We start from the raw sequence: 19,490 nt of genomic DNA on the forward strand, positions 1-19,490 counted from the left end.
TCTAGTTACTAGCTGATTACAGTTTTTTTTTCTTTTTTTTTTCGATTGCTAAAACACAAAGAGCAAAAATTAGGCAACATTTTCACAACCTTTACTTCTGTCCCCAATCGCTTGACTCAATTTGTTACTACTTCAGATTTCCTTATCAGACTCTGACTTTCCTTCTTTACACTCTGATGTACATTTCACATCACCTTGTTGACAAAACACAACACACAATTTTCTGGTTTTCACACACTTCTCACAGAAAGGTTTTCTGGACCAGAAATACCAGAAATACCAGAAATAAACTGAAATGCGCTGTAAATGGGTCTGCATTTCTATAGTGCCTTTCTCCAAAGCATGTTACATTCACATACAATTTCACACACCACCACAGACACATGGCAGAGGAAGCATGCAAAGCACCAACCTGCGTGTGAGCAGTTAGGGATTCAGTATACAAAAGTATACATTAAAGTTTAAACAAACACACCAGGTAGACTAGAAAGATAGAAACATAGGGATTTAAGGCACAAACTTCATGTACATTATTTTAGTTTAGTTTATTTGATCACTCACATACATTTATCAGCTCATACATCCACTTATCCTAGTATATATGGAGTAATTACAATGATTGGTTGTTGCAGTGTTAAGGATACATCGGCCTATAGCAGATATGAGAAAAGAATGAAAAAATAAATAAAAAACAGAAACAAAAAAACAAGAAAAAATACAGTAATGTGAATGATTGCATTGTAAACCAAACGTTGTGTTCTCTAACTGCCATTGACTAAAGAACCGGGGTTGTACGCCTTCGCGTCTCGGAACCACTTCCTTTCCACTTCCTGCTTCCCCAGCCCCCAGAGTTCGTGCAGGAGACGTGTTACGCTTCTGCTCGTAGTCAGGAAATACTCCTTGTTGTCTGGGTATATGGAGGCGTTGTACCGGCCCATGACCAGAGACTGGCACATCCGACAGAGCACCAGAATGTAGAGGCAGTCCCTCTCTGCCTCTTCCAGAGGCCAGACGCTTTCCCAGCCCGACAACACCGCTCCTCCCACTTCCAGGGGACGGGCGTTCTCCAGCATCAAGTACATGATGGAGACGGCCACCTCAAACACGTAGCAGTCCACGGTCAGCAGGCCAAAGTCCAGGATACCGGACACCTCATAACCACCACTGAGGGTGGGTTGAGCGACGATGTTCTGGTCAGAGAGGTCCCCATGAATTACTCCTGAAGGAAGAGAGAGAAGAGACAGAGAAAGAAGGACAGAGAGAGAGAGAGAGAGAGAGAGAGAGAGGGGGGGGGGGGGGGGGGGGGGGGATCAAGAGAGAGAGAGGGGGAGGGAGAGGGAGAGGGGGGGGTTACATTTAACAATAATAATAATAAATAATGCCATAATATGCAGAAACAGTTGCAGACAACAATATGCAATAGCACACAATATGGATATTTATAAAAACAGACACTTCATAGAATTTAGAACCCAGAAGCTCAAGTTCAGAGAACTGGTTTGAGAGACTATAGAGTTTGTTAAATGGATCTTGAACGAGCTAGAGTCTTTACCCTTTTGAAAGGAGCTGAGTTTGGGCTGCACACAGGTCAGGTACTGTTTGATGATAGCCTTCACCACCTCCTGTAGAGGCTCTCCATCCAGCACATGGACGTATGGCTCCAGGAGATGGACGTTGGCCAGGCTCCAGAACATCTCATCTTGCTGCAGAACGCCAAGGTGTGGAGACGTCATCTGAAAATATAGCAGATTGTTTAACCCAAGGGAAGGCAACCTTTATTATCAAAAGAGATGTTTTTCTCCCAAAAAAAGTATAGAAAATCCGCAGAAATGTTTGCTTTATTTATAAATGTGTGCTTTCTCTGGTCTTTCGATATTATTCTTTTTATTATTCATTTTTATTGTTTGCTAATTTCTCAAAGCAGAACAAGTACACCAGTAAGCCAGCCCAGCATGCATTGGTGGTAAATAATATATTCAAGCATTAATACAAGTAAAAGTACTCATTGTGCTGAAAGTTCAAATGTATATGTATAAAAAAAGACGAGCTGCTGTCTGGGCATTAATAACTTTTCTTGTACCTAATATTAATCAAATTTGATACAGGAGGAAGGACAAAGGAATGGACATAAATAAGCCAATTTTGGCAGAGTAAAAAAGTAATGAATATACATACAATGATGATAAACCTTTGCTTTGATTTACCTGTTGCAAGACTTTATCCACGGTGGCCCCCAGCCTGCCCACTTCATAGAGGATCTGCGGCGAGACAGGGATCCGGGACAGAGTCGTTCCAGACATGTAGGTCAGCAGCCTGACGCAATAAGTCTGACAGCCAAATCCACAGTCTGACAACAGAGGTTTTAGATACAGAACATCAGCGGACAGCAGGTCAAGAGTGCATGCACATTAACAAGTCGGCTATTTCGCAGGTCAGGGACGTGCTGGGCCCCTGATTCAGCCCGGGAAAAAGAGTTGGAGAGGCCCTCATTGCGCGCTATAGAGAGAGAGAGATCTCTCTAATAGCGCTGCTGCTACTCAAAGATTTGTGACAAAGTGACAAGCCAGTGGGCCAATTACATGAGTTATATTTCGTCGTTGTCGGGTGGAAACCTTGTATGTCCAAAACCGTTTGTTTTGTATTTATCATTTTAAAAATGATTTAAACTAGTGAAAACAGCAGATCTACAAGCACACAACGCCTCGCGCCGCAAGGCGTTGTGTGCTTGTAGATCTGCTGTTCTGTAGATCTGCTGTTCTGATGTATCTGCTGTTCTGATGTTACTTTTGTGCAAACAGTTTAATTTTTACTTTTGTCCCAACAGTTACATTTTTGGAGTGGTGAAAGCACTCCCAATAGACAGGTATGTCTGTGGGTGGCTGGCTATGTGGCTGGCTGGCTGGCTATGTCTGTAGCCTGGCAATACCTCTAGTGGCCACACACAACACACATGTTAAAGGAGGGGTGCTGTTTAGCAGGCCAGGCACACTCAACACACACACACACGAACGCACGCACGCACACACGCACGCACAGATTCACCACTCCACTTCGAACCAAGGTTTGATTTTTTTCCTAATGGCCGGCCTGGACCGGCCGGGTATTAACTGGCCGTTCGGGAGTTGTCCCGCATTTCCCAATGGCCAGCACGTCCCTGTCGCAGGTGCTGGATCAGAATAGATAGCCTGGCTTAGCCAGGCTGAGGCTGATGATGTGGATTGAATCACACGTTCCCCACAGTGTGTGAGTGAATCCACATTATCAGTCTGGCTAAGCCAGGCTACAGAATAGACACTGCAGAGAAGGTGCGCATGTCACCGTCTTAATGATCCCAGAAATATGTATTTATTAAAGGGATATTTCACTTTAAAAAATAAATTTGGTACATTTTATCTAACATTTAACACTCCAGACGTATTTTTAAAGATGCAGTGAAATGAAAAATCCGGTTTTCACACTTAGAACATTTCTGTAGTGATAATATGGCCATACAAAAAGAGGAAAATCCTGTGTTTGTGTATTATAACAACACAATTACAGTCCTAATTACAGCCCCTAAACAAAAACGTCATGCATGATGAGGTACATTGACTCTACTTAATAATTCATGGGGTCAGAATGATTGACATGGTTCCTGTGTCAATCAACTTCATTTATATTTTAATAATCTTCCTTCCTAGCATGAAACTATCGTGATGCGCAGGACACAACATCTACCTAGGTGTGACACTGCATTTCTTCAATCCTGCCATGCTCTTAATTATCTAATCACTCATCATGTACACTAGTATCTGTTTTGTCTGTCAGGTTTATTCCTCAATTGTTCCATTAGAACGCACAATTTACTTCACAGCTACTTATGGAATCTCAACAAAGTTCAAAGACTATGTTTTTCCTGGAAACCACTAGCCTAGTTCCAGACCCTGAATCGCTAGCCACACCCCTTTACATTTTTGTTTTGGCGATTCAGGGGTCTAGAATTGCTCTCATTGAAGAGGCTTTCCTCGTTCGAAAATCCGTACGGCGAATCAGCGTCGTGAATCAGTGTCCGTCTTGTGATCAGCGTGGGTGGAGGTTTCCCCAGAACTCATGTGCGTTCTGGGGATGTGCGTTTCCAAGTAAACAAGCGCCACCGCCGTACCGTATCGCGCATCGCGTCGCCCGTCGCAGTAATATGCGATCGTATCGATCTCGCTATGAAACACCAGTAGCAGGCATGTTATGTTGTGTTTGATTCCTAGTTTGTAGTGCTCCTTTTCTGCCTGTTTCTTTGGTTAGCAAGTAGCACTAGCAAGTAGCAAGCAACAGGCTAGCCACTATAGCCAGCCACATAACAACACTACGTCATCTGCTTTGCTACTGTTGTGTTGGTCAGACGGTGAACCAATCGCAGAAGACTGCCTCTTTGACAACGCCCATCCCTGCAATCGCCCTGGGTGGGAGCAACTTCAGACTGAACTAGAAGCAGTGCTCTTCCGAGCACAGGTCTCCACCAGGCCAGGCGTCCTGGTGGTGCTACTGTATAATAGGCCAATGTAAAAAGGGTGGCATATGTTCTTCACCTTAGATCTTTCATGGCAATCAGACGCTGCATGCATGATTTGAAGCATTGTGTTCCAAAAATGTGTTTTGCTAAAGTCTACCTGCTGGTGGCGCTATAACAGGCCAATGTTAAAAAGGTAGCATTTGTTCCTTGACCTAGTGGGAATATGTGTGGCAAATGTCACGGTAATCGCAAGCTGCGTTGATGATTTGAGGCATTTTGTTCAAAAACGGAGCAATCCTGCAAACTTTGGAAGCTAATATTAGCCAATCAGGATGGAATATGAAATATCAGACGGATCGGACTTGATCACATGACTATAGAGATACTGTGTACCGATTTGCATGATTTTTGGATAAAATCTCAAGGAGTAATATCCAAAAATGTGTTTTACATAAGTCGGCCCAAAGGTGGCGCTATAAAAGGCTGATGTGAAAAATGCAGGGCAAAGGTTTATCCTTAGCCTCTAGGGAGTGCGCTTATAAAGTTTGAAACTGATCGGTGGAGTTATCGGTAAAACCACAAATCGGCCTGTTATAGCGCCACCATGAGGCTGATTTAAAAAAAATTAAGTGCCTTCGGCTGGTGGAGACAATAATGGAGTGAAACGAAATGTCAATTCAGGCCGAGTGTCAGGCTAGGAAACCACGCCTATTAAAGATACCTTGCCAGAGACCTAGAACTGGTAGAACTTGATCCCCTCCTATCCTCAAGTAACACATGTTTAATGAGCATTCCACTATTCAATTATCATGTACTGTTTTGACAGATACACGATAAGATTTGTACATGAGATTTGTATCATGTTGTCAGGTTTAGCACACCTGGAATCATAACAATGTCCTAATATATAATAATGGGAAATTATGTTTTTTTTATTTTTTTTTATCACTTAATACATCATAATGGTACTGCATTAAAGAGGCTGCAGCTGATGGGTATAAGGATATGCAAAACGTACTTAGTAATATAAGTAGCCTACTTAGTATTTAGTGTCCACCTTTATGTTTTAATATAAAGGTTCACTAAAATATAATAATAATATATATATATATATATATATTTTTTTGATCGGTGGTCACAACGTCTCCTATACGTGGCCGTGTGTGTGGGTATGTGTGTGTGCGTGTCTGTCTGTCTGTCTGTCTGTCTGTCTGTATGTAGCCTGCAATACCTTTTCTGACCACACATGTTAAGGGAGGGGCGCTGTTGTTCAGGGCAGGGGCAGGCACACTCACTCACATTCACACACACCCACACACACACCTACACGCGCACACACACAGACACACACACACACACACACACACACACACACACACACACACACACACACACACACACACACACACACACACACACACACAGCCTCCACCGCTCAGTTCACACAAGTGTGATTTTTATATCAACAGGGATGGACCTCATACAGGATTTTTCAAAATAAAACAAAAATAAATTGAGCAGAGGATATTGTGTTTGACCATTTATAAAATATAGTTTCATTACTTTTGACAAAATGAATACACTTGTACAGTATAGTACATTTACTGAGTGTTGGTTTGTTTACTGTTGAGTGAGAAAACAATGTTGCACATTAAGCTAATCATCTGGGGACCTCACAAAAATAAATACAATATGTGATTAATTGCGATTAAAATAAGTAATAATTAATGACAGGTGACACCTTTGTCAGGTGTCACCTTTTATGTGGACCTTCTCATTCTCTATACAGACCATAACATGACAACCAGAGAGTTCCAATAATCCAAGATTCAGTTCAACATGGTTTCACAAAGATCACCCTAGTAGGCCTACTGTACATCAACAGGGGGTCTGGGACATCTAGGGGATCCTCATTAACCACTTGAACCCTAGCATCCCTATTCTGAGAAGATTCCTTCTGAAAATATAGCAGATCTACAAGTTCACAATGTCTTGCACTATTTTTGGCAAAGAGGTTAGGTGTAGGGCGGAAAATGATCAGTAGCCTACTAAGTACACGTTTGTTCTTACCTATTTCCTCCAGACTCATGAGCTGTCCCATGGTGGTGGGCAGTGCTGTTTGAGTAGGAAGGCCGTGCTGCTGTAGGAAGCCCATGGCGTGTGTCTGTACCTCCAGCAGCGCGGGGTTCTGGCTCCCTGCAGAGTTGATGATCTTCAGGACGTATTTGCTGCCATCTTGGTCCACCACGCGGAAGTTCTGGTCCACGTAGCTGGGTAGATCGCCCATCTCACTCACCGTCAGCCCATACAAACGGGCGACCAGCTCTTTAGCCTGGGACTGGCTGAGGTGAGGTTGATTGGCTGTTGGCGGATGTGCAATTGGGAAGGAAATTAATAATTGGATCCCATTTAAAAATTACTCTTTTATGCACCACATATCTGGAACAAACTCCCAGAGAAATGCTGGTTTGCCGCCACTCTTAAAAAATGGTCTGATGATGATATCATGTTACATTGACTCTGGCAACATATGTCTGTCTGTGTCAGTCTGTCTGTCTGTCTGTCTGTCTGTCTGTCTGTCTGTCTGTCTGTCTGTCTGTCTGTCTGTCTGTCTGTGTCTGTCTGCGCTGCCATGGAACTTGTAATGTGCCTTCATGTTCCTTGCAGCAGTCAATTTGTCCTGTCTTGGAATCTTAAAAATGTATATGACTTCATTGTTAACTTTCAGAGTGATAAGCGTCACCCGTTTCTAATCACATTTGATTCTAACACATTATACATCACTTCCTGTCATCTTGGCACAACGCTGAAGACCGACGGGTTGAAACGTACGTTTGTTGTGTCTCTGTCCAAGAGGTAAATAAATCATGTGAAAAGGAGATTCGTTGTGTGCTGGCAACTTCTTCACTGCAGTCAAGGACCCCAAATTGATATACAAAATGTTTTGTTCCAGGGACCCCAGGAGAGAAGATTTAATTTGCAACAACCTTTCAAAAATAGCAGATGTACAAGCTCGCTGCGAACTTGTAGATCTGCTATTTTTGAATAGCCAACGTATAAAATATGGATAAAGGGTTTAAAATGGTTGTGACGCTGTAATAACACATTTTGCTGGGAACCCCCCTGGAACCCTCTCAAGGACCCCTGGGGTCATACAGTATTAAATTAATACTCAAATAAGATGAACAATGAATATATAATAAATCAATAATAGTAATCAACAATTATACAGGAATATAAATGTAATTGCCATCACATGTACTTCTTCCACCAACGCTATAGTTGCTGATAAGAAAGCAGTCAGTAATCTATACACTTACCATTCATCTTGATCAGATGCACGTGTAGTCGGTGGTAGAAGAGCTTCCCAAAGTTTGAATAGATCTCATGGCCTCATGTTGACTTTCACTTTGTCCACAAACCAGTCAAACAACATCCTCACATTTTTGTGTAAGTTTGCCTAAGGCAAACTGACACATACTGTAAATAGAATTGTGCATTAGACATTAGGCTTATGTACCGGTATTTGACTCAGTGAAACATGTGGTGGAATTCATGATCAATCAGTAATATGAAATGAAGGTGTCAGATGATTCATTACTTAAAGGTGTAAATGATACGTAGCTTGTGAGGTTAGTTCAGGCACATACAGTATACTGTACTCCAGAGGTTCACACATGTGCATTACTATAGTATACAGTGTTGTGCTGTTATGGTATTTAGTAGATTAATGTACTGTATGTGTACTCAGACTATGAGATTCTGATATCATGAACGTATAACCAAAGTAGGAAGTCAGTCCCTCTGATGAGCATGAAGGCCTGCTAAAAGGCACGTAATAAATAAAGAGCATTTACGGGAAGGTCTGATGGTCAGCCAGGTCTAGCTGACCTGGCCCGGCAAGTGACCGCCCTAATGTTTTGAGCTCTAACTTTGCAGCCAATAAACCTTGTGATTACCTACACCAGTCTGTCTTGTGGTTGGATGAACTATTTATTAACAGCGCAAGACCCATGCATCATACACTGATGTGGCAATCAGCTGACCAATTGTGCGGGTTATTTAAGGTCACCTAAGTTTTGTTCATCCTGTGTTCCTTCTGCATTATGCGTCCCTGGTTGTCTCTGCCAGGAGAGTATGTTTTCGCCCCTGTCCGTCCGTCCGCATGTCCGATTAGTTTGTTACCAGCTAATCTCGTTGGCCCGATCACGGATCCAGGGAGTGTGCACACAGACACACTCCCTGGATGCCAATTCAGAACCTCTGTCCCACATTTCTCACATGGCCCTGTTCTAGCGCCACCATGAGTGTGATGTTTGCAAAACACATTTCTGTACACTACTCCTAAAGATTCTGTCCACAAATCATGCAAATTGGTAGACAGTATCTCTATAATCATGTGATCAACACGGATCTGTCCGATTGTCCATATTCCATCCTTATTGGCTAATATTGGCTTCCAAGGTTTGAAGGATTGCTCCTGAACAAAATGCCTCAAATCATGAACACAGCTTGTGATTACAGTGCCACATATATTCCTACAAGGTACAAGGAACAAATGCCACCCTTTTCACATTGGCCTGTTATAGCGCCACCAGCAGGTCGACTTTTGCAAAACACATTTTTGGAACAATGCCTCAAATCATGCATGCAGCGTCCGATTGCCATGAAAAGCCTAAGATTGGCATAGAATACATGATGCCACCCTTTCCACGTTGGCCTTTTATAGCAGAGACTAGTGCTCAGAGCTTCCCAAAGGTTGAATAGATCTCATGGTTTCAGTGTTGATTTTGTCCTACTGTAGTTAAGGAGCATGTGAAGAAACCAGTCAAACAACGTCACATTTTTTGTGTAAGTTTGCCTAAGGCAAACTGACACATACTGTAAAGGATTATGCAGTATGTATTTGACTCAGTGAAACGTGTGGAATTCATGATCAATCAGTAATATGAAATGAAGGTGTCAGATTCATTAAAGGTGGTGGCAGTTGTGCTTTAATACATGCATGGACAGGGGAGATGTAAATGATACGTAGCTTGCGAGGTTAGTTCAGGCAGATATGCTCGAGAGGTTCACACATGTGCATTACTATGTGGTGTACAGGTACAGTGTTACGCAAGACCCATACATCATACGCTGATGTAGCAATAGGCTGACCAATTGTGCAGGCTATTTAAGGTCACCTATTTGTGTTCATCCTGCATTCCTTCTGCTGACCCTTTTTATGACACGGTTATATATACATTAAAATTGTAGTGTTTTGCCAATGATTTGGGGGCCCACTTGTAATATCCTCATGGCCCACCAGTGGGCCCTGGCCACATGTTGGGAATAACTAGTACTGTATATGAATATTTGTTGTAAGGTATGCACAATAAATGCATTTTTGTGTAATTGCTTATTGCTGGATGTGTTTGTTTATCTAGTGGAATTAGTATGTTTGCTTTGTGGTGCTATAATTCCAATAATAAATGACGATGACCAAGCTGAAAACTGTGTGTGTGTGTGTGTGTGTGTGTGTGTGTGTGTGTGTGTGTGTGTGTGTGTGTGTGTGTGTGAGTTTGTCTAGCTATAGCCTACTTAGGGGACTAAACGCATGTTCACACAGTCACCTGCAGGGGACCTCTGACAGTGTGGGGACAAAATAGGAGGTCCCCACAACGGTTAGGTTAGGGGTTAGGGTTAGGGGTTAGGTTTAGGGATAGAGGTTAGGGTAAGGCCACAGGACTTGCATAAAAATGAATGGAAGTCTATGTAATGTAATGTTACTATGTAAATATAGTGTGTGTGTGTGTGTGTGTGTGTGTGTGTGTGTGTGTGTGTGTGTGTGTGTGTGTGTGTGTGTGTGTGTGTGTGTGTGTGTGTGTGTGCGTGCGTGTGTGCTTATCCACCTGGGGATGAGTGTGCAGTCTAGTAGAGGGACTGGCTGACTGTCTCTGTCTCTGATAGACCTTGCCTAAATTTGGAGTCGTAGACAACAACTGATGTCATGAATGACATCCTATTATGAATTATTATTAAATATATAAAAGCCTGCAAGATGAACATACGGAATGCAAGGCCAGAGGACCTGATGAACATGCAGCACTGCAACCTGCTGTGTCTGCCAGAGAACTACCAGATGAATTTTTACTTCTACCATGGATTGACCTGGCCTCAGCTCTCCTACAAAGCGGAGGACGACAGCGGCAAGATAGTGGGATACGTGTTGGCCAAGATGGACGAGGACCCGGGCGACGCCCCTCACGGTCACATCACGTCCCTGGCGGTGATGCGCTCCCACAGGCGCCTGGGTCTGGCCCAGAAGCTGATGGACCAGGCCGCCAGGGCCATGGTCGAAAGCTTCAAAGCCAAATACATCTCCCTCCACGTGCGCAAAAGCAACCGAGCCGCCTTGCGCCTGTACTCGAACACGCTGAAGTTCCAGGTGAGCGAAGTAGAGCCCAAATACTATGCAGACGGGGAGGACGCCTACGCCATGAAGAAAGACCTGGTCCCACATGTGTCGGGACCGGAGGTTCCGTCTGCCAAGAGCCTGTCTGGGTCTGGTGGCGACCAGGGGAGAGAGGAGGGGTCTGGTGGTGACCAGGGGAGAGAGGACAGGGAAGCAGAGAGCAAAGGGGCTGAGTGACGTCAGCGAGGCCTGGGTCAAGCACGGACGTCACAGATTACCCCCTCTGATTCACAATGACTCTAGCTATTTTAAAATGTATCCCCTCAGATCCAACTTTGGGTCTAATTGTGGGCACGCTGAAAGGCGAGACCAGTATGTTATACCAAATCTTTATAGGTCAAGTTTATTCTACGCAAAAAAATTACAGACAGTACAAAGGCAGGGTCCTTGGCCAATGAGGAGCAGCGTTCTAGGTGACATCATCACCAACAAGTGCGACCTGTTATAAATAACAACACCCTCATGAAATCTTTGTAGGAGTCTCAGAAGTAATGAAGAAGTATGTTCTCCCAAATCTTTATAGCCTATAGTAAGATTATTCTCCTCAAAACTGTCCGACAGCACAAAGGCAGAGGTGTTGGCCCATGGTGTTGTATGCGAGCCCACACTGTTTCATAGGAACTGTATTTCTAGTTAACTAGTATTTATTATTATTGGACAAGCGTTCCACGAAGCTTGGACAATGTGTCCCTGTGTCCCTGGAGCTTAGCTCCTTCCAAGAGCACCACTCAAATTTCCTTTTAGCTCCAGCACCTCACCCAAGTCTACTGGCAGATGAGCAGATTTTCACTTCTTTATTTATTTATGTTAAAACGTTCAATCACTTACATTTATAATGTAAGTGTAATTAAGAGTAAGTGTTTTGCCAATGATTTGGGGGCCCACTTGAAATATCCTAATGGCCCACCAGTAGGCCCTGGCCCACAGGTTGGGAATAAATATTGTAGTACATCAATATTTGTTGTAAGGTATGCACAATAACTGCGTGTAGATGTGTTTGTCTATCTATCTAGTAGAAACTGAACAAATAGTATGTTTGCTTTGTGGTGCTATAATCCCAATAAAATATGCCGATGCTGATGTGTGTGTGTGTGTGTGTGCGTGCGTGCGTGCGTGCGTGCGTGCGTGCGTGCGTGCGTGCGTGTGTGTGTGTGTGTGTCCATATCCACCTGGGGATGTGCAATCTAGTAGAGGGTCTGTCTGTCTCAGTGGGCTCTGCTATTAGTTCTGTTCCCCATAAGTAAGTAAGCCTTGACGAGCCATGAGGCCCATAGGGCAGGACACTAGTACAGTATGTCGCAGGGACTTACCCCAAATCCAACTCTTGATGCTGAGTGCCAAGCCGGGAGGCAGGGTCCCATTGTATTCATATGATTTAATAATACATATTGGTTCATTCAATATGATTAATGATCACATAATGAAAATAATAAAATAATGTCAATTGATCATGGTCAATAATGAGAGATATGTTTGTGGATAGAGTTGAAAAACCTACAGTAGGAAAAAGTGTCTATCGCCCTCATTTAATTGCACCACCACCTTTTTCTTGTTGGTTTTCTTTTGAGCGACAGCCGCAGCCCTCAACCGGGTATATCATTAACATGATCAGTATCACATTAATGGGGTCTGGTGCGGATCGGAGCAATGGTGCAAGTCCGCCATTAATCACTCTCTCTGCCATTTTTCACTCTCTCTGCATATTAAGCAGCAGTTGCGAACCATTTCCTCTCCATTTCTTCTTTACCAAGCTCCCATAGCTGGCAGAGGATGGGGACGCTGCTATTGGTGATGTTGGTCAGGTACTCCTCATTTCCAGGGTAGAGGGACAGAGTGTGCTTCGGCAGAACCACACACTGGCAGAACCGGGACAGAACCAGCAGATAAAGGGCCTCCTTCTCTGCCTGGTTGAGGGGAAGAACGCTCTCCCAGCCCGCTAGAACAGGCCCGGCCACCTCCATGGGTTCAGGGTTCCTGATCATCATGTGCGCGATGGCGGTGGCGAGCTCGTAGACGAAGTAGCCACTGCTCATGTCACCAAAGTCCAGGATGCCGGAGATCTTATAGCCGTCTGTATCGCTGCTGGGTTGCACCAGGATGTTGAGGTCATTGAAGTCCCCGTGATTGATGCCTGGAAGTTGAGCGATAATTAAGTTTAATAAATGTTTTGTCTGAGTTGGATTATATACTGTAGCTGCATGTGTTTATATGTTTATGTGGCAATTTGTGAAATTATGTAGGCCAGTTTAAAGTTTTTACTGTGGTAAATGTTTGCCAAGGAATTAAAAGCAGGAAAGAAAGACGGCAAAATAACCTAATCAAACATACATAATCCCTCAGATGCCATCACCTACACACAATAAGCAAATAGCAGCCAGCAGCACGGGCAGCTGCAGCATACACAGACAGTGTTTCGGCATCAAACCTTCCTCAGCAGCGCTGAAGAAGGCTTGGCGAGTGGCGACAAAACACGTCTGTGTAAGCTGCACGAGTCTTAATGAATTAAAAAGTACCAGAAGGACTTTGGAGGGCTGACTATTATTTGCTCATTGTGAGTCTTTGTGAGCCATGCACCCGGCGAATTGCATTTAAATAGACTGAGTGTGTGTTTGTTTTTGTTTCTACTTTCTTCACCTACACACCAAAGACAATGAAAGAATCTGGAGACTAAAACGTAACACACAATCACACATTAAAACGTAACACACATTTGCGAAAGGAAGAGCATTGGGGGACCACCCAGGCTTGGTGCTGTTCCAGGACAGCCCTCACTACATCCTGCACAGGCTCCCCGTCCATGTGGTGGAGGTAGCGTTCCAGGTCTGCAACGTTTGACAGACTCCATGTGAACGTGTCCCTCTGCAGCTTGCATAGATGCGGGTGGTCCATCTGGTTACAGTCAGAACGGTAATAAGATCAAGAAAAGACAGGAGGAGGAGGAGGAGTGTCAGCCTACTGATTATTCTCCCAAATTCCATGAAAATCAACCAATTGGTTCTCAATTTTGACCTTGCGGCTTTGAGACCTAAAAAGTTATGAAGTCTTCTATCTATTCTATTCTAAATCTATCTATCTATCTATCTATCTGTCTGTCTATCTATCTGTCTGTCTGTCTGTCTGTCTGTCTGTCTGTCTGTCTGTCTATCTATCTACCTATCTATCTCGATCATTTCACATAGCAGCATCTAAATTCTATAATACTATAGACCAGGGGTTCCCAAACTTTTTTGTCTCAGGGCACCCCATGAATATTTTTTTAATCCGAGGCACCCCTACATTATAATTTTCACTCCCAGCACTTTATATTTATAGCATATCATCGTTGTCGGGTGGAAACCTTGTATGTCCAAAACCGTTCGTTTTGTATCTATAAAATGTACTAAACTAGTGAAAACAGCAGATCTACAAGCATGCGATGCGAGGCGTTGTGTGCTTGTAGATCGGCTGTTTTCTCTAGTTTTGTGCGACAGTCTTGTATGATGAAGCAGGGCTTCGCTTTACCAAAAGACGTACACATTTGAAACTTGGAGATACGAGGTTTCTGTCCGACAGTGACAATATTTTTAGCGATTATGTTGCGAGAAAAACGTTGAGATAATAGTCATTTTGGTTAGAACTGACTGAATATAAACTTTGTACTCAGCTTGCATATTTGTCAAAGGACTAAAACAAACACAAGGCTTTGATGGAATGACAACACAATTATACAATGACCTTTGGTGAAGCCATTATTTTACCTTTTGAAGGATTGTGTCCATCCTGGCGGCCATCTTGCCAACTTCATAAAGTAACTGTGGCGAGACGGGAACCTTGGAGATGGTGTTGCCGGGCAAATAAGTCAGCAGCCTCACGAGATACTTCTGAGGGCCGAAGCCACAGTCTGTCAGGAGAGAGGACATGAAAACAAATGAAATTCTGTTGAAAAATACCTTTTTAATTTCTGAAAATATTAAATTAACTCACTTAGTGCCAAACGACTTTCAGATCAACTATCTCACTATGGACTTCCCTGCCAAACGACTTAAATCGACTTTTACTTAGAAAAAAAACTTTTTTTTTGGACCCCATTAAATCTAGTAAACATGATTTCAATCGCGATTTTGCATGTTCCACCCCCCATACAACCCCATCTTTCATACAGGGCAGCCATCTTTGCTTACATAACATGTAAAACATAGTGGCTATTTTCTCAAGAATGCCTGAACGGATTTCCAATCTGATTTTTTTGTTTGAAAGCTGTGAACAGCCTGCACAAATAACATGGTGCATGATCTGTGCATGGGCGTGCATGATCTGTGCACTATAAATTACATGGAAGTCTATGGAGATTTATGGCAGGGAAAACCCAAAGAAGGCATATTTAATTGGCAGTAAACTTAAAAGAAAAAAATAATAATGTTAACAGTTGTAAACGGCCCATAAAAAAGGGTCAGTGACCCAAACATGGGTCCTGACCCAGTGTTTGGGAACCACTGGTTTAGAAGAACAGTATTTATGGTAAAACAAATCATCACAACCTACACCCAAAATATAACATTGCCTATAGAGAGTGGGTGGATGGACTGATGGTGGACGTTACAAACGTAACATCTGGACCTGCAAGGCAAGGCGCACAGATCCGGACCAAACTTACTTGGCATGCCATGAGAATAGCCACACTAGGGGCCAGGTGTGGGTGGCAGTACACCAAATCTGGCACAAACATGGGCACAGTGTTACAGCAGTGTTTAACATATTTCAAATGGCCATAACTCTGTGTCCATTGGTCTTATCAGCTGCATCATAACTTGAAATACTGCATTGTTTTGGTCCAGGTTTTTGCCTTTAAAAAAACATCCTCGGCCACATTCCAGCTTCACATTCCTATAGTAAAAAAAAAAATAATACATTCACAGGTGACAAACCCAGAAGTAAAGCTCTTTCTGTGATAAGTGCCATATAAATAAAATGTACTTACTTACTTAAACCTTTTAGGCATTTTATACTGTTATGAAAAACATTTTAAAACAAATAGACGATCTCCATCAACACACTGTGAGCTTGTAGATCGGCTATTTGAACTATCTTAATATGTTTTTCAAAATTGTGAAAAAGGTCAAAGTCTCTCTGTACCTATATCCTCCAGACTCATCAGCTGTCCTGTGGTTGTGGGCAGTGCAGTCTGTGCAGGGAGCCCCCTCTGGTGGAGGAAAGACATGGCGTGGGTCTGCACTTCCAGCAGAGTGGGGTTCTTGCTGTCCTCCGAGTTCATGACCTTCAGGACGTACTCCCCGCCACCACGCTGGTCCACCACCACCACACGGAAGTTCTGGTCAGAATAACTGGGCAGATCACTGACGTCCATCACAGTTAATCCATACAGCCTCTCTGCCATTAACATTAATTGTATGGTATAGAGCTATAGACAGTGGTTTCATCATCTACAAATTGCATTACAATTCTTCTTTTATATCTTCTTATCTTTTACAATTTAGGTATTTAGCAGATGTTCTTGACTTATATCAACAAGCAACAAGCAAGTTCAACGACAATGTAGTGCTTCAGTAAACTAGGATCACAGGTAAACCAAGAACCCATAGCATCAGTCCAATCAATATGCTATCTACACTAAAACTATAGCCTAGAACAGTGGTTCTCAACCTTTTCATGCTGTGACCCCCAAAATAATCATATTTTAACTGGGGACATTTTGTATAGCACGGTTCTATTGTGAAAATAGCAGATCTACATGCTCACAACGCCTTGCGTTGCGAAGCGTTGTGAGCATGTAGATGGGCTATTTTCACAATTTCAGCCTCTAATATTTGACAATTTGACCAATGTATAATTTGTCAGTATTAAAAAGTCCTTAAATTGTCACTTTAGAAAATGCAGATACCCTACTTAAACTTTGTTGGTTTGTTGATTGTTGAGTGAGAAAACAATGTTTCACATTAAGTTAATCATCTAAAAAAAAAATGTGCCACAGGTTGAGAACCACTGGCCTAGGATACCAGGTGCTGTCTAAATAACATGCATCTAAATTACATTGTCTACATGCCATGAAAGTATGCTGTACTTACTCATGGTACTCAAGTTGATGTTGTTTAGTGTAGCTGATGAAAGATGTCTCCTCAGATAAACTGCACATACTGTACTCATTATGACGTGGCTCCCTACATGTGGTTTATGGTATATGAAAGGCATAGGAGGAGGATGTGCTTTGTAAGACCGGTCCATCAACATGCTAGAACAACAGGCCAGAGATATGAGCATTTAGGACATACTTTGCATACCGGTAATTTAAGTTATCAGAGATCCACTTCTGAATATGTGCTCTTGAAATTAGAAATAAACACATCAATGTATCATACGTTCTGTAACTTATACTGTACCTTGCACGTAGGAGTGCAGATAGTTCCACATTAAACAGCATTCATGATCAGGAATGGATTATTAAACCTTGTCTTCAAGCTGTATCAATAGCATGTAAACCATCGCTTTGTTGTTGTTTATCAAGTGTTCTGTCAGTTTTATGTCACATTTAAAGGACACAGTGTTGTGCGGATTCTTGTCATTTTAAACATTTAAAGGACAAAACACACTTATAGACAGCATGCTAAGTATGTCCTCAATGCTCATAGCCTCTGGCAACAATGTATTGCAACCTAGAGCTAGGCTAAGGCATTATCTGTCAGCTAGTGCACCATCTGCTTGGAGTCCTGAAATACTCAGTTCACCTTTGGGTCAATTCAGGGCAATGGACACTTTTGTTCAAGATGAACTGCTTTATTACAATTTGTGGCACAGCGGTTTTAGATTTTTGAGTATTACCTGTCTTCCTGATTCAATCAGGGGCTGTGTCCTTCAAAGGCTAGCTACCGGTTGTGTCTGCATGACCATGAGGCTGTCCCATTTTGAAGGCTCCTTCAATTGCAGTCGTGCTTCCCCTGAATGTGAGAGTAGCCATCCATCCCAGAATGCAATGTGGCAGGGAATAAATCTCACAACAGTTATATTATGCAGTCATTCTCAAAATAATAAAATGCTAATGTATGATTATGATGGCTTTTAATCTTGTTTGGGAAGAATATCGTTTCTGATATCCTTCCCAAACAAACTGTTACTTTTCATTATTAAAAGTAGCAGAATCTGCTACTATTTTTGTGTGACGCTGTAGTTTGATCAAGTCCGGCATTCATTTACGAAAAATCACAAAACAGTTTAAATGTGGAGATAAGGGGTTTCAGCCCAACAACAGCGATATACAATGTCCAATTAAGACACATTCTCAAGACTTGTATAACTATACTAACTTGTCTCCTCTCACACTACCCTCAACAAGATAGAAGAGACTTCTCAACCAGGGCAAAATTATTTGAATGTGCTGTGATACCAAATCTCTCCAGCAGAGGGCACAGCACTATCTCAAAAAGTAATCAATTTTCAGCAGGGAACTTTAGTCCTGTGCAGTGTCCCCCAAATATGGCTATTTAAAAACTCATTGGGCTGGAAACAATAGCATTGGGTGGCACTTAACATTTGGGCTTGTTTTTAACATAGCTATCTGGCGGGTGTTATTAGCCTCACAGCACCAGGTTTTTTGTGCAGTACAGTGTGTAAAGCCTGGATTCTTTCTACTGCTCAGTGCTCTGATCCGGTCTAGAACACCCACCTACTTACTGTATCCAGTCCGTAACACACACATATATATGCATGCACTGTTTTCGTATCCACTCTAGACCGGTGTTACGTCTAGAGTTAGCGGAAGTAACATAAAATGACAATGATTTCAAGTAGAATATAGATTTATTACACAGAAGGAAAGTAGAAATAATTTAAAAAATCAATAAATAGAAGGCCTACCTAACAGAATCAAAGTACCTAAACTTAACTCAGATCAAATGGCAGAGCTGAGGTGGTCATAAAGTCTTTCTCAAAACTTTCAGCAGCAGATTAAGGTTTGGTTTGGTTTGGTTGAAAGGACAGGGGGACCGATTCCCTGCTCCCATTAGGCTAACAGTCCTCTCAAAAATGTTGTTCTGGAGTGAGCTGGATGGGTGGCCTCCAACGAATCCACTACTCAGGTGTCATTAGCCTCAATCACAGCCGGCCAATGTATGGAGGAACCAATTCCCACAGACAGCCTCCGGTGATCAGACGTAACCTCGCATCACCAGGCTTTCCGCTGGGGGAAAGCCTGGTCTTCGTTTACTAAACGGGCCGTTTGATCCGGTCGGGAGCGGAAGATCTCCTACGTTTTTCTGTAGTCCAAAACGGACTACACTTTGGCCGGAAACAACGACCGGAAACAGTTTCAACCCAGTTAGCGCATGCGCAAGTCGTTAGCCATGTAGTTAGCGCATGCGCAAGTACGGGTTAAAACTGTTTCCGGTCGTTGTTTCCGGCCAAAGTGTAGTCCGTTTTGGACTACAGAAAAACGTAGGAGATCTTCCGCTCCCGACCGGATCAAAAGCCCGAAATTGGAAGCCAGCCCAGGCTAGATCAGACGCAGGTGTCTGCCATTTAGCAATCAAGGTCTCCAATCTCCACTTCTCACCCCACCCCCAT

At 42.9% G+C, this 19,490-nt stretch overlaps 3 protein-coding genes across 3 annotated transcripts; 1 reads left to right on the top strand and 2 right to left on the bottom strand.

Annotated features, from left to right (window-relative positions):
* Positions 1–524: 524 nt before the first annotated feature.
* Positions 525–7,911, bottom strand: LOC308293240 (hydroxylysine kinase-like). Its single transcript, XM_080735677.1, has 5 exons — positions 7,807–7,911; positions 6,557–6,847; positions 2,205–2,347; positions 1,553–1,733; positions 525–1,219 (listed from the first exon to the last, which is right to left on the bottom strand). The coding sequence occupies exons 1-5, from the start codon at positions 7,811–7,813 to the stop codon at positions 762–764; spliced, it is 1,080 nt and encodes a 359-aa protein (XP_080591803.1). The 5' UTR covers positions 7,814–7,911; the 3' UTR covers positions 525–761.
* A 2,615-nt stretch (positions 7,912–10,526) lies between these two features.
* On the top strand, positions 10,527–11,117 carry LOC308287941 (N-alpha-acetyltransferase 10-like; the record flags this gene model as incomplete). The annotated part of the gene is made up of 1 exon (XM_080729277.1): positions 10,527–11,117. One exon carries the CDS (start codon positions 10,527–10,529, stop codon positions 11,115–11,117), a length of 591 nt encoding a protein of 196 aa, XP_080585403.1.
* A 1,526-nt stretch (positions 11,118–12,643) lies between these two features.
* Positions 12,644–16,314, bottom strand: LOC308287950 (hydroxylysine kinase-like; the record flags this gene model as incomplete). Its single annotated transcript, XM_080729288.1, has 4 exons — positions 12,644–13,071; positions 13,649–13,829; positions 14,678–14,820; positions 16,053–16,314. 4 exons carry the CDS (start codon positions 16,312–16,314, stop codon positions 12,644–12,646), a joined length of 1,014 nt encoding a protein of 337 aa, XP_080585414.1.
* Positions 16,315–19,490: the final 3,176 nt, after the last annotated feature.

The sequence above is a fragment of the Nannobrachium achirus genome (assembly GCF_963921795.1).
Source record: "Nannobrachium achirus genome assembly, chromosome: 1".
NCBI lineage: Eukaryota > Metazoa > Chordata > Actinopteri > Myctophiformes > Myctophidae > Nannobrachium > Nannobrachium achirus.

Coding starts and splice junctions, on each gene's coding strand:
- LOC308293240 (XM_080735677.1), bottom strand. Junction 2,348..6,556: donor CATGAGTCTGGAGGAAATAG/GTAAGAACAAAC, acceptor CTCTGTTGTCAG/ACTGTGGATTTGGCTGTCAG. Junction 1,734..2,204: donor TGGATAAAGTCTTGCAACAG/GTAAATCAAAGC, acceptor CTATATTTTCAG/ATGACGTCTCCACACCTTGG.